At 34.9% G+C, this 15,037-nt stretch overlaps 1 protein-coding gene across 3 annotated transcripts in view; it reads left to right on the plus strand.

Moving 5' to 3' along the window:
• Window positions 1-623: 623 nt before the first annotated feature.
• LOC127813982 (COP9 signalosome complex subunit 7-like) overlaps window positions 624-15,037 on the plus strand; it is a 28,596-nt gene continuing 14,182 nt past the window's right edge. For all 3 annotated transcript variants that reach the window (XM_052355177.1, XM_052355178.1, XM_052355176.1), the window contains exons 1-2: window positions 624-995; window positions 4,479-4,554. In XM_052355177.1, the coding sequence (XP_052211137.1) occupies window positions 837-995; window positions 4,479-4,554 (235 nt within the window). In that variant the 5' untranslated portion in view covers window positions 624-836. The remainder of the gene's footprint in view (window positions 996-4,478; window positions 4,555-15,037) is intronic.

Here is a 15,037-nt window from a genome sequence, read left to right on the forward strand (position 1 = left end):
AATCTATGAGTAATTTGGTATTTTCCCTTGTCAAGGTAAATTTTAATATTATATGCCTCGTTGACGTGATTTTTTTATAACATAACATTTTTTCTTTTTTATGTAGCATAAATAATAACTTTATTTATTCTTAGGGTGTGTTTGATAGCATTTAGGTGGAAATGAAATCATTTTTCAACTTATATGGAAAACAAAAATCATCTCCCCTTAGATGGAATTTTCCATTAAAAAGAGGCAAAAATATGCTTTAATGATTGTATTATGAAATTCAATTCCATGAAAAATATAATATGTCAAACACTAAAAATGGAATTCAATTTATTGAATGTGACATTTTTTATGTATTTTTCATACTATCAAACACATTCTTAATCAATCTAATGATTAAAACAATAAATTTTAATAGTTAATATATAAAATATTGATATTATTATACATTATGGATCAAACGTCATATATTAATCTCGTAATATAAAAGATTAAACTTTTTCTCTATGGTTCGGGTCATACGACAAATAAATTGAATTTAAAATTTAAACTTTAATTTAAAAAATACAAGATAATTTATCATTTATTTTATTATTTAAAAAAAGGATGTCACTAAGGAGAGAGAGAGAGGGGAAGTGAAGTGACCAGAACGCAAGAGCATAAGTTCAACAAAATTTCTCAAATTTGTAAACCTTTTAGAGCCCTAATCTCAAATTCACCACCGATGGATCCCTGACTCTCCATAGAAATCCAATCTCAAGCTAAAACTCTAGTTTTGTCCTTCGCACAAGTCAATGATCTCTAACCATTTTCAGACCTGAGCTATTTTACATCCCAGTGATTCAAAGATGGACATCGAACAAAAGCAAGCAGAGCACATCGAGTTCTTCGTCAAGCAAGCGTCGACCCAGAAGGGCGCGTCTCTCTTGAACGTCATCGTTGAAGCCACTTCGCATCCCCATCTCTTCGCCTTTTCCGAGATCCTAGCCGTTCCCAATCTTCGTGAGGTCGAAATGCATCCACTATGAACATTATTTATGTAATTAAACTCTAGTCCGTTTTGTTTTATTTGCAAAATGTGCATCGCAATTCGTTTGTTTTAAGTTTTTGTCATTCCGTTGATGCATCATAAATCTAGTTTAAACCTGTGAAGTTAGGTGTTTATTCCGTCAGTTGGCATCCCTGTCCCAATTAATGCGATAATTGAGCTGCCAGTCGCTCAGGCCATTATATACGAGATTAGGACCATTAGGTTGACTGATTAGTTACCGGACCTTGGTGACTTGGGGTTACTTGGGATACAATGTAAGTCAAAGTCCTACTCCTATGCCAAGGGATTGTTCAAATTCATTAAGACCATTGCTAATTGTGAAACTATTTTATTTTGCGAGACATAAATAATAAATTCACAAGGAAAGTGCCCAAGGTGTGCAACTGATGCATCAGCATTCAGCAAAATATATGAAGAACTCATCTTGCACAGCCAAGGGGAGGAAATAAGAGAGGTATTGCAAGCAATGTCATGTTTGCGATATATTTGAATAAAGGAATAGATGCTTTGTTAAGTACTAGGATTGGTTGTGATGAAGCTAAAACATAGAGCAAATGGAACAAATTGGTCTTCCCTTCAATTGCTATGTATTGACAGTCACATGCCATCCCAGGCCGAATCTCCAAGATATTGCTACAACTTAATTGGTTGTACTTCCAATGAGCTACTTAGACTGGTTTGCTATATTTATTTCATCATCTATTACATTTTAAGTACTTTTCCCATGGACCTTTTGAGAAGCTCAAGTCATATGAATTTTGTTTCAGTTGGACAACCAATATTCTGTGGGATAACTATTATATTTCTTATGCTGTACTACACTCAATTAAAAGTAATTTTAATTCCCTGGTCTAGTTCATTACATCTCATTTTTACCTTTATGCTTCATTTCAAACTAAATTATCCATGTTTCTACATCTCTGTCTTTGTGATTGTTCATGTTACTTCCTCCCATCATTCAATTTCAAAGAGTCAAAACATTATAGCTCTATGATCTATGATGAGTTAGTTTAGTGTATAGTAGTTCTCTTGATTGGGTTTTCTTATTAACACAACAACCAAGTTTTAAATCCATTTACACGGGAATGGATATATGAACTCTAGCTGCCAATCTTCTTATGCCTAGAATCAATGTTCAAAGATTCAATAGTTTTATATTGGATGCCAGTTACTTAATGCAACCTTCTTTATGCATCTAGACCTGGGACCAGCTGTGATGGAAGTAATGTCTTCAACGAAGTATTAAGGGAATTACTCAATCCACATGTGGAGTTCTTGGTTGAGTTTTTCATATTAAATTTGGAAAATCTCACTACTATGCATGAATATATAATGTCCTTTCTCTCTCACTTCGCCTAAGCTTTCTTCAATCTTGATGCAAATTTCTTGATCAATAATTTAAAGGCATTCTTTTCTTTATGCTAAGTGTTTATGCACTGTTGATTTGTCATGAAATTAATAGACGAGGAAGAAAATAAATAAAAGGGAAAAGGAAAGGACAAGATTTTTATTTTTTGCTTGTGGTGTTAGAGTTGAGCCACTGTTGTTGTCTGAGTGTTTACATTGGATCCTGAAGAAACCAAGAAAATGCAATATCAATTTAGGTGTTCATTTGGGGTGGGTGGGTGTTGAATACCTCCTTTGTTCTAGGAAACAGAGAGAAGGCGAGTGCTTGTATAATGAAAGTTAATTTTAGTAGCTAGGACTTGGCTATATCTGCTTAAAGACAGTTTTTTGTATTGCCTCGCATTCAAGGGGTCTGAATAAATGGCAAAATGGTGGTCACTGGTGCTAGTGGTCAGGTATTAGACTGTGCGGGGTAACTTCATTATGGAAAAAGCAAAATGATGGGGCTAACATTGGACGTGCAGGTGTTTGAAGTTGCTCGAGGTGGCTGATGAGAGAATAATGTAGTGGCAGTTAGGAGCATGCTTACCAGAAGTCAAAACTAAACTAGTCTTGTCAGTTGAACTGATGCAACTAGGAAACTGCTTGTTAATGTGTCCAATCCAATGATTATTACCATTAGATAAAGGCCTAAGGCATTTTTAATTTGAAAACCTGGGCGATAATAGCAACTTTTAAATTTGACATTCAGATTCAAGATGGCATTAATGCTTTTTTGAATGTACTGTTGGAATTCATGTGCAGTGACGGTGACTTGTTAAATAAGATATTGTAATTTTCCCTTTGAAGTTTAAATGTTTTCTGCTGGAAGTTTGAAACACAGGCACTTGTGTGGCATTAGCAGCACAACCCACTAAGGCATGTACCTTTTTGTGTAAGTTGACTGCAAGTTAAGTAACTTTCTAATTTAGCAAAACATGTTATCCTTATAATAGTGGTTGAACCACCAGATCAAAGACTCAACTTCAACTGTTAGCTGCACCAGTATAATGTCTGGTTTGGTTTTATGAACTATATACCATTTCCTGTTTATTCAAAGCTAAAACTTGAATTAAGTAGATCTTTTTGTTGCCTTAACCTTGGTGGTATAGGTCACGCAACGTTGTACTTTGGAGGACAAAACATGGATGTGTTAGTCTACAGGCTAGGGTGCTGTCAAATAGGATTGTATTGATCATTCAATCATTTGGTCAAATAGGATTGTATTGATCATTCAATCTGTGCTGAATGTGTTTTGAAAGGATAAATACTGAATGAGTTTGAAATGCTCGAGAGCTGGACAAGATAGGGGAAAGTGAAAGTACACGAGATGAACTGGGTGGGCGAGTTTTCATTTTTCTTTCTCTTTTTGTGTTTTGTTTCTTACCTTCTCTTATGTGCTTGCTTGTTTTTGATAAGTTTGAGCATGCGCATTTGTTAACTTAGGAAGCTTCCATCTATGCATGTCTCCTCGCATGCACATGCATGATTCTGTTCAATTCTTGGTGTTCTCAGTCTGCTCTTGTTCTATCCTGTTGTTTCTCATTTATGATCGTGTACTATACAAGTTATACAAGTTTATTTTCATTCAATCATTTTTGTTGAACTTCTTATGGTTGTGTCAGATCCTAGATTTGACAGGAGAATTCTCAGCTATTTGAGAAGGAAATTTGGTGGGGAAAATGAGAGGGATAAGAATTAGAGAATTGAGGGGGAAAATTCGAGAGAGAGAGAGAGAGAGAGAGAGAGAGAGAGGAGGGAATTTGAATTGCTTCTATATAATTGTCATGGTTTGAAATGGCTGGGTCAGTTCCTCTTATACTGCCCTCAGCTACAGATTGGCGCCAAAAACGGTTACCAATCTCTAATACACTAGTATAACTTGCATTACTGGAACATTCCTCCAGCTATGTTAATTCCCTTTATTTTGTAAAGGTCTAGTAGCCTAAGTATGTGACAGGTTGAATGTCCGCACAGTTATTGACAGCAAATTTTGTGGCAGAAATATTTTGGAATCATCATCTAATACATGTTTTTTTTTGACTAACTGCAGCTTGAAGGAACTGAGAACTCTGTATATCTTGGTCTACTCGGTTTGTTTTCCCATGGAACATGGAATGATTACAAGAGTAAGCATTCTGTGTACTAAACTGAAAGATTCTGATCTCATCTTCCAATTTGCTGGACTTTTATACTTGTTTTTCCTTATTCTTTTGATATTGATTATGCATCTAAATATTGTTGTATTAAATTGAATACTAGGTTAAGATAGTTTTATTTTATTGTGAAAGAACACTGTTAGAAGTTTTGATGTCTACAACCGAAAAAGTATATCGTGTTCAGACAAGAATAGGCAAAATCATTCCAGTTGTTAGATGGCAGTGTTATTTTGATTAGAAATCTGATTGACCTAAAGTTTGTAGTCGATGCTTTTCTTGCATGATTTACTTTTTAAAATTATTCTTTGTTACCAACCTGTGGCATGTGGGATTGTTTTCTGACAACTTGGTGGGGCTGACATGGAAATGCATGTCTTTTACTCTGTTTAAACTTGTCTGGACTCCACCTATTTATTCCAGCCTTGCCTTTTGTTTCCCTCTTCAAAATTATGCAAAACAATAATAGTTGTGTAAACCTTCTGAACATATTGGGCCCGTTTGTTGTAGCTTAATTAAAGAAATTATAGCTTATAGCTTCTTAGATTATAACTTCTAAAACTTAGAATAAGTTGTGAACCTGTTTGCTGCAGCTTCTTAGAAGTTGTAGTTAAGTAGTTATGGTGTTTGATACCATAAGCTGTAAAATAACTTATTTTTGTATAATTGTCCATAATACCCTTAGTAGTTATAGAATGATAATTTAAAAATTAATTAGTGTATATGTATAACTTTCAAGTGTTATAAAAAAATTAATTAAAGTATAGAGAGAGAGAAAGATGACGAGAGAGAGGAAGAGATTTGAAAATGGAGATGGCGGTGGAAAAGAAAAACCCATGATTGCGTAGACAAGAGGGTAATTCTTTACTAAAAATAAGGGCAAAATTGTCATAAAAATGTAATTATTTAAGTAGAAGTTGTAAAAGCTGGGGTACTGACTGCACTCTCACCCTGCATTTAAAACACAAAACAAAACACAATAAAAATTTTTTATTTTTTTTTATTTATTTAGGCGAGAGGTTTATACTCGTCAGTGTACGAGTGCAGTTGTAGTCCAAATTTAAATTTATACTTTCTGGATAAGTCCAGGTCGTCCACTGAGAGATTTATTTATGGCAAAAGAAAAAGAATGTCACACACACACACACGCATTTAGAGGATGGATAACATGATTTTTTATGATTTTTTTTAGATAACAAATACTAGAAAATAAAACAAGACAGAAGTTGAAATAAATACTGAACGTGAGAATATGAAATTGGATAGTACTTGAGTTAAGACAATTTCAGTGCCAACCCGTTGATTCCCAAATTTAAGCATAAAAGATTAGCAACATTAATTTAATTTCAGATATGAGGGTTTGTTATTAAATGCAATTAAAGATAATGATAGCTCTAGTTTCAGCAATCCCCATACATGATATGCGGGATTCTAAGTTAAGAAACTACCATAAATTCAATTACAATTAATACACAAAACAACTAAATTAATCATCCGGGTTTGGGTATGATAGCGTTTCCAGTTCTAGTAACTCTCATGCATGACATGAAAGCTCTAAGTTAGGCTTACGCTCCAATCCAAACCTAGTGATTTTTCAATAATCAAAACACACTCATATTGAAGTTTAAACTAATGTTACTCATTTAAAGCGTAACTTTATTTGGGAATCATTAGCGTTGGACACTGTCCTTGCCTTAACCCAAGATTAGATTTAGCTACTCATCTCCATTAAATTAATTGACAGGAATTTAAATGACATAATTTAAATAACAGAATTTAAATGACAGAATTTAAATGACAGGAATTAAAATAGAAGAAACTAACCGGCCATTTAGGCGGTAGATAATTAAAATACAAGAATTAAAATTGCAAGAATTTAAAGGCATAAACTAACCGTCCATTTAGGCGGTGAACAATTAAAATACAAGAATAAAAATTACAGAAATTTAAAGGCATAAACTAACCGTCCATTTAGGCGGTGAATAATAAAGTAATAATAAATGACATAAGAATTTAAAAGAAGAAAGAAATGAAGGTAGTAAGATCACAAGAGAAAATACTAAAGAAAATGAGAGAGAACAAAAGCAATTCTCAAAGAGAGAATTCTAAGGAAATAACTAAACTTTGATTCAAGAATAATAATCACACTTACAAATGCAATCAAGTGAGCTATTTATAGGCCACAAGATGCAATACAAACCACACAATTTCAATTATTCAATTAGACATAATTATATCTAATGGGCACTCACACACTTAAAGTTAAATGGATTTTAGCTATAATACACACCTAATATTAAATGGATTTTAGCTAAAATACATACCTAATAAAGCACTCATAAAGTTAAATGGATTTTAGCTATAATATCCACCTAATAGTTAAATGGATTTTAGCTAAAAAACATACCTAATAAAGCTCTCACATAAAAAATAAAAATAGATTTCTATAAATTGGTTTTTTAATCTTTATTATGATTAAAAATAATCCTTGGGTCTTCTCCAAATAATATCTTCCATGGGTTGCTCAAATTGGGCCTTAATTCTTCATGGGCTTGAATTCTTCATGGATTTGAATTTTTCATGGGCTTGATTTCTTCATGGATTTGATGTCTTCATGGACTTTAAATCTTCATGGGCTTGATTTCTTCATGGGTTTGATTTTTTCATGGATTTGATGTTTTCATGGACTTTAAATCTTCATGGGCTTGAATTCTTCATGCCTAAAAAAAAAATAATTTAATGTTATTAATAAATTATATATTATATATATGTATTACACATGGCACACATATATATATATTAGATTATATTATATATATATATTACATGCATGCATATAATGATGTATATGTATTATATATAATTTTATATATTATTATTATTATTATTAAATTTTACTTTAAAATTTCATTTAATTCATTTTTCAATTTAAACTTGCATATAACCATAAAATATATATTAATATCTATTTAAACCATTTTTAAGATCAAAAGAAGGGTATAATTATAACAAAATTTTTACAAAATTAACCACTAATCATACCCCCAACTTAAACATTGCTAGTCCCTTAGCAATCAGACTATACACATGCCAAGTTTTAATAACTGTATGAATGTAAAAATTTCAAATTTGAAATCGAAATGCATAAAATTGAATAAATAATTTAGCATTCTAAATCAGATTTTTGGTTAAAGATCATACAATCTCAGGAATAGCAATTAGGATGACCAACACACAGACTTACTCTCTTGAAGTTTTGACTCAAATCTCACTATGGATTTTCCCTCCAATAAAAAGGATTTCTCAGGTGTACACACAAGGGGGTGCACCGTTATAAGAGTAAATGCAGAACAAGTTCAAAACTCAGTGTCATCCCAAATACAAGGAACGTATTTTCATGAAAGAACAAGGAAATTGATATAGCTTCATGATTGCAATAATGCTCTAGATGAGTAACTTCTGAATTTAAACATGATTCCCTACTCCAAACTCGAATTCTGAGATCACATGATTTATAGCATAAAATGGGACCAGACTGGGTTGTAATGGGGCTATGAGGTTAATACGGGTTGTCAAAGAAAATGTAGATTATGGAAAGTGTGTGTGTCGGGATTTTTTTTTTTTTTTTTTTAAGCAGTTATGCTGAATAGCTAAGAGAAGTTGCCCCATTTTTTTTCACTTTTTTTTTTTCTTTCTTTTTTTTTCTCTTTTTTTTTTTTTTCTCTCTTTTTCTCTTTTTCTTTCTCTTTAAATATGAAAATAGATAGACAGATTAATTCCCAAAAACACACCAGGTTGGTCAAAATTCATATTGTTTTGGGTAAAACGAAGGTAGCGAAGAAAGTTGTACTACAAATGGCTCAAAAGGGCTACCAAAGGAGGTTAATTTAAAGAAAGAAAAAGGTTTAATAAGCTCAAAATGAAAGAAATTGATCCCCCTATCATGCTTCTACAAAACGATGATACTCAGTCATCTAATTCAGAGTTTGAAACCAGTCAAACTTATCCGTTATCATACTAGACATTCAATGCGAATTGATGTTTTGAAGCCATTGAAAAGATAAGATAAACAATAAAGCATATTTAGAGTAAGTGTTATTTCACTCAGAATTAACGGTTATTAGGCTCAAACACTCACTTGGGTAATAGTCTCCACTTTTGTTGAGAGATCATACAGTGTACTAATCAGCTAATTACTGTTACCTTTGACTTTATGACCGATAACTAATTTTTAAATTTTGAATCCCCGATGAATGCAAATTACTTATTCTAATGCATATACGTTTTCAAATAAGAAATCAATGCATTCATGTTTTGTATTGCAAACTTAACCGGCTATCAGTGCATAACTTCAAGCTTTAGGAATAGCATTATTTAAAACACATAATTTTTTTTTTATTATTATTATTTTTTATTTTTTTAATAAGAGCAGATAAAGATAATCAAAATCACACAATACTACAAACTAGCAATAGCAAACTCACAGTTAAATATGAACCAGATAATTCATAATTAGACCTTACACCCCCCAACTTGAATTGCAGTAATAAACTAGGGTTGTTAGGAATACCTGTAACTCCACAAGTCCATAGATTTGCTGTGAACTGCTAAAACTTAAACAACAAATGAGCATACCATATATATATATATATTTATATTTTCACACCAAAATAAAAATTCCATGCAAGTCATAAGATAAAAAAAATGCGTCTCAAGAGTACAAAAAGTACTCCTTACTCAGCCATCTTATCAAAGACTTTGCCTAACAACATTCCACAGTTTTTTTTTTTTTTTTTTTTTTATTAAGAACACAACCAAGAAAAATCCTGCAAGTTGTTCAATACTTAAAATGCGTCTCAAGAGTACAAAAAGTACTCCTTACTCAGCCATCTTAATAAAGAGCATTTCTCACAGTGATAAATCTAAATTAATCGGACCCCTTTGGCGCTTGTTACTAATTGCCTTAGACCAGTCTATCCAAGGCTCATAAGGATCGTGCTGTGGAACATAAGTGTGTAATTTTTCTAGCAGCTCATCAATGGTGGATGCGGAAATGAGAATCTTTCTTGCTGAAAGAGAAATGAACTTTTGATCCACAGCCTGATCAAGAAAAGAGAGCAACCCATCAAAAAAATTGTTAACATTTAAAAGTCCAATGGGTTTGGTATGGAGATTACTCTTGGCCCAGGAGATTATACAAAACATTTCTTCAAGTGTTCCAAAACCTCCTGGTAAAGCAATGAAGGCGTCTGACTGATAAATCTTACAAGCCATACGCTCAGACATAGAAGTCGTTTCTATAAGTTGACCGCGTGTAATCCCAGAAATATGTGGTTCAGCTAAAGGGAATGGCATTACACCTACCACAGATGAATTTCCAAGATGTACAGCTTGTGAAACATAACCATTCAATCCACGACTTCCCCCTCCATATACCAAATTAATTTTTTTCTCTCCTAATTTTTTGCCTAGTTCGCTTGCTGCAAGTGCGTAACAAATATCACTCCCAAGTTGAGAGCCACAAAGTACACATATGGTTTTGATTCGACGAACTAACTGACCTTCCATGTTTGTTCCTTTTGTATGCCCTGGAAAGAGATTTAGCGATCAAAAGTAGCTATACAACAATTCAACAAGAAATAAATACAAACAAAAATCATGCGTATGTATAAGTAGTTGTGATTGTGGCTCACATCTTCCTCTGGTTTTACGTCCAGAAACGGCTTAAACACTTTCTATGAAGCGGGGATAAGCTTCCCATCCAATTTTCTTATAGATTGGCAAACAGGGTCGTTTTTAGTCAGATTCCCAAGACTATAGCGTTGGTGGTCACTTCTGAACTGGGTCCATAAAGCAAGAAGTTCTCTTTGCACTATTCCACATGGATGCGTCTCAAGAGTCAATCGGATATCATCCAAAGACTCCTTACTCAGTCCATCCTTTATGAAACTAATTTTATCTTCTCGATTTATGGACGTAAACCCCACAGATTTGCATCGTGTGTTACAGGTCCATCGAGCACATTTGTAACAACCATTCACTCTTTTCGCTCTTCTTTTCTTCGAAAAACTACTCTTCCCTAAACCTGGAAAGTGCTTAAAACTCGGTGAAGTTTCACCAGCTAATCGAACTTTTGCTTCGATCAGCCAACGAATATCTTCAGGAATGTTATTATGCATCAACAGCCTAAGTCTTTCACACCTAGCAGCATAAATCTTTTTCAAATCATTCTGTGGGAGAGATGGATAGTATTTGTGAATTTTTGAGAGATAAAAATCCATTTTTTTTTTTTTTTTAAATAACTATACTGAAAAGAAAGTAAAGAACTATAAACTTTGCAAAAGGGATGAGAGTACCTGATCGGAGGATAACACAAAGGAGAGAAGATTGAGCTCAAGAAGGGTGACTTGCCTCATACAGATATGGAGTCTCTTATAGAGCAACGGTCATCACTATTCTACACTCGAGTCGAGACATGTCACAATTACAGGGTCAGGCTTGGCGTCTCTTTTTCAACGCTTGGTGCCTCATTTTTCAACATTTGGCAGTGTGCCTTATCCTTTATAGGGCAGTGTGATTGCACTGCCCAAGAAAAGATAGCTACCACCAGCGTCAATTCTGTCTCTCTCAATTCAAATTTTTTTTTTTTAATTTTTTTTTTTTTTTTTTTGGTAAATTTTTTTTTTTTTATTTTTTTTTTTAGTAGGGGCCCAATAAAATCATATATATCACACAAGACAATATTATCAAGTCAATCAAAATTATTTCACTAATAAATCAATAAGTACACCTTACCCCCCAACTTAAATTGCGCATTGTCCTCAATCGGCAATAAAAGGATAGAAGATAGGCATACCTGACGGTCTTCAATACATGAACTCGTATGGAAAAATTTTTATTTAGACTGCATACAGAGAAACACTATTTGAATCAAAGTTAATTAAGTAATGCAGAAAATGAACAACTTATATATATACTTCTTTATTATTATTATTATTATTTTTTTTTTATTTTTTTTTATTTTTTTTTTTTCAGATCTATAAACATCCATTTAACCTAAATGGAAAGGTGGTCTTTTAACGTCAGATTCCCAGACGACATGAAACTTCCCTTATTCATCAGATGATGGTGGATCATCCAAATCCACAACTCCTTCATTCTCCTCAACACTACCCTGGTATGGTTTCAACCTATGACCATTGACTGTTAGAAGCTGTCCTGACTCCGGATTTTCTATCTCAAATGACCCATATCCTGAGATGAACTTGATTACAAAAGGGCCGACCCATCGAGACTTCAATTTTCCTGGGAATAGATGCAATCGAGAATCGTACAAGAGTACCTGTTGCCCTACCTGAAAGCTTTTTCGAATGATGTGCCGATCATGTAACTCTTTCATGCGAACCTTGGCCAATCGTGCATTTTCAAATGCTTCATTCCGAATTTCCTCAAGTTCATTCAATTGGAGCTTCCTGGATAAGCCTGCTTCAGTTAGACTCTTGTTGATCTTATGAATTGCCCAATATGCTTTATGCTCAATTTCCACCGGCAGATGACAAGATTTACCGTATACTAGCCTATAGGGAGACATTCCCAAAATTGTTTTGTAAGCTGTCCTGTATGCCCAAAGAGCGTCTACTAGTCTTAAGGACCAATCCTTACGATTAGCAGCAACAGTCTTTTCCAATATGCGCTTAATCTCCCTATTGGCTAGCTCGGCTTGACCATTGGTTTGGGGATGGTATGGTGTTGCAACCTTATGCAGTACACCATATTTATTCATTAATCATGCCACAACTTTATTACAAAAATGGGAACCCCCATCACTGATGATTGCTCGTGGCATCCCAAATCGACTGAATATGTTTTCTTTCAAAAATTTCACGACAGTCCTATGGTCATTTGTTCTGGCCGGGATTGCTTCTACCCATTTGGACACATAGTCAACAGCAAGTAAGATATATTCATGACCAAATGAATTGACAAATGGGCCCATAAAATCCATACCCCAACAGTCAAAAACTTCTAACACTTGGATCGGATGTAATGGCATCATGTTTCTCCTTGACAGACTTCCTAACCTTTGACATCGATCACAATTTGAACAGAACTTGTACACATCCTTGAACAATGTCGGCCAATAAAATCCACTCTGAAAAATTTTTGCAACTGTTTTCTTGACAGAAAAATGGCCTCCACATGCAAGAGTATGACAGAAATTGATGACACTTTGTTGCTCATGATCGGGTATGCATCTACGGATGATTTGATCAGGACAATACTTGAAGAGGTAGGGCTCATCCCAAAAGAAGGTTCTGACTTTTCTGAAAAATTTATGCCTATCTTGCTTACTCCAATGGTCTGGGATCAGACCAGTTGCCAGGTAGTTCGCAATGTCAGCATACCAAGGGACAACAGATGATGCACGAATAACATTCACTTCAAACAGTTGCTCATCAGGGAAACTGTCATGAATTGGTTCATCAAATTGTGTGAGATCTTGACTTGGAATCCTTGACAAATGGTCAACCACCACATTTTCTACTCCCTTCTTGTCTCTGATTTCAATGTTGAACTCTTGCAGGAGTAAGATCCATCGGAGCAGACGGGGTTTTGCATCTTGCTTTGTGAACAAATACTTCAGAGCAGCGTGATCAGTAAAAATGATCACTAGTGACCCTACGAGGTAAGATCGGAACTTGTCCAGGGCAAAGACAACTGCTAGTAACTCTTTCTCTGTAGTGGTGTAATTCTTTTGTGCCTCATTAAGAGTTTTGCTAGCATAGTATATCACATGAGGTTTCTTATCCTTCCTCTGCCCTAACACAGCTCCTACCGCGTAATCACTAGCATCGCACATAAGTTCAAACGGGAGGGACCAATCAGGGGACTGAATGATAGGTGCTGAAATGAGTGCATCTTTCAATTTATCAAAAGCATTTTGACAGGCAGGACTCCATTCAAACGGAACATCTTGAGACAACAAATGGCACAAGGGTCTTGTTATGGTGCTAAAGGAAGCAATGAATCTCCTATAAAACCCTGCATGTCCCAAAAAACTTCTGATGTCTTTCACATTCCTAGGGATGGGGAGTTTTTGAATTGTTTCAATTTTTGATCTGTCTACCTCCATCCCCCTAGATGAAACGATGTGCCCCAAGACTATGCCCTGTTTCACCATGAAGTGACATTTTTCCCAATTGAGTATCAGATTTGTTTCCTCACATCTTGCTAAAACCTTTTTCAAATTCTCCAAACAGGCCTCAAAGTTACTTCCATAAACAGAAAAGTCATCCATAAATACTTCAACAATCTGCTCAACCATTTCACTGAAAATGCTCATCATACACCTTTGAAAGGTGGCTGGAGCATTGCATAACCCAAATGGCATGCGCCTGTATGCAAATGTCCCAAATGGACATGTGAAAGTTGTCTTCTCTTGATCTTCTAGTGCAATTTCTATCTGATTGTACCCTGAGTACCCATCTAAGAAACAATAGTAGGCTTGGCCTGCTATTCTCTCCAGAACTTGATCCAAGAAATGCAAAGGAAAATGATCTTTCCTTGTCACAGAATTGAGCTTTCTATAATCAATGCACATACGCCATCCTGTCTGGATGCGTGTGGGAATCAGTTCATTGTTCTCATTTTTTACAACAGTGACTCCAGACTTTTTGGGTACTACTTGTGTTGGACTTACCCACTTAGAATCAGAGATTGGGTAAATTATTCCAGCATCCAATAGTTTCAGCACTTCTTTTCTGACAACTTCTTTCATGTTGGGATTTAATCTCCTTTGCATTTGCCTAACTGGTTTTGCTCCTTCTTCCAAGAATATCTTATGAGTACAGATCAAAGGGCTAATACCTTGCAAATCTGAAATGGTCCATCCTAATGACTTCCTGTGTGCTTTTAGAACTTTTATCAGTTGTTGCTCTTGCTGAGGTGTCAAACTTGAAGAGATCACTACTGGGAATGCTTCCCCTTCTCCTAGAAAGACATACTTCAAATCACTGGGCAATGGCTTTCTCTCAGGCGTGGACTGATGGCTATCAGGAGTCATGAGCTTACTGTCCAAGTTCCTTAATGGCTCTAAACCAGGCATCCATGTAGGCTTCTCACTTTCTTTGCTTATGACTTCCATTTCTTTTATTTCTTCAAAATCTTGACTTCCTTCTTTGGGTCTTCTCATGAACTCTTCAAAATAGTCATTGGTCAGTGTTTGGATCAAGTCTACCTCCTCCACTTCACTCTCAGTGTCCTGATGTTTGGCTACCCTGAAGATATTCATTTCTACAGTCATGTTCCCAAAAGATAGCTTTAACACACCATTCCTACAGTTGATGATGGCATTTGATGTGGCAAGGAATGGTCGACCTAAGATGACTGGCACAGGAGGTTGAGGCCCCTGATGCGGCTGGGTGTCCAAAACGATGAAGTCTACTGGAAAGTAGAA

Source organism: Diospyros lotus, chromosome 12 (assembly GCF_014633365.1).
Source record: "Diospyros lotus cultivar Yz01 chromosome 12, ASM1463336v1, whole genome shotgun sequence".
NCBI classification, from domain to species: domain Eukaryota; kingdom Viridiplantae; phylum Streptophyta; class Magnoliopsida; order Ericales; family Ebenaceae; genus Diospyros; species Diospyros lotus.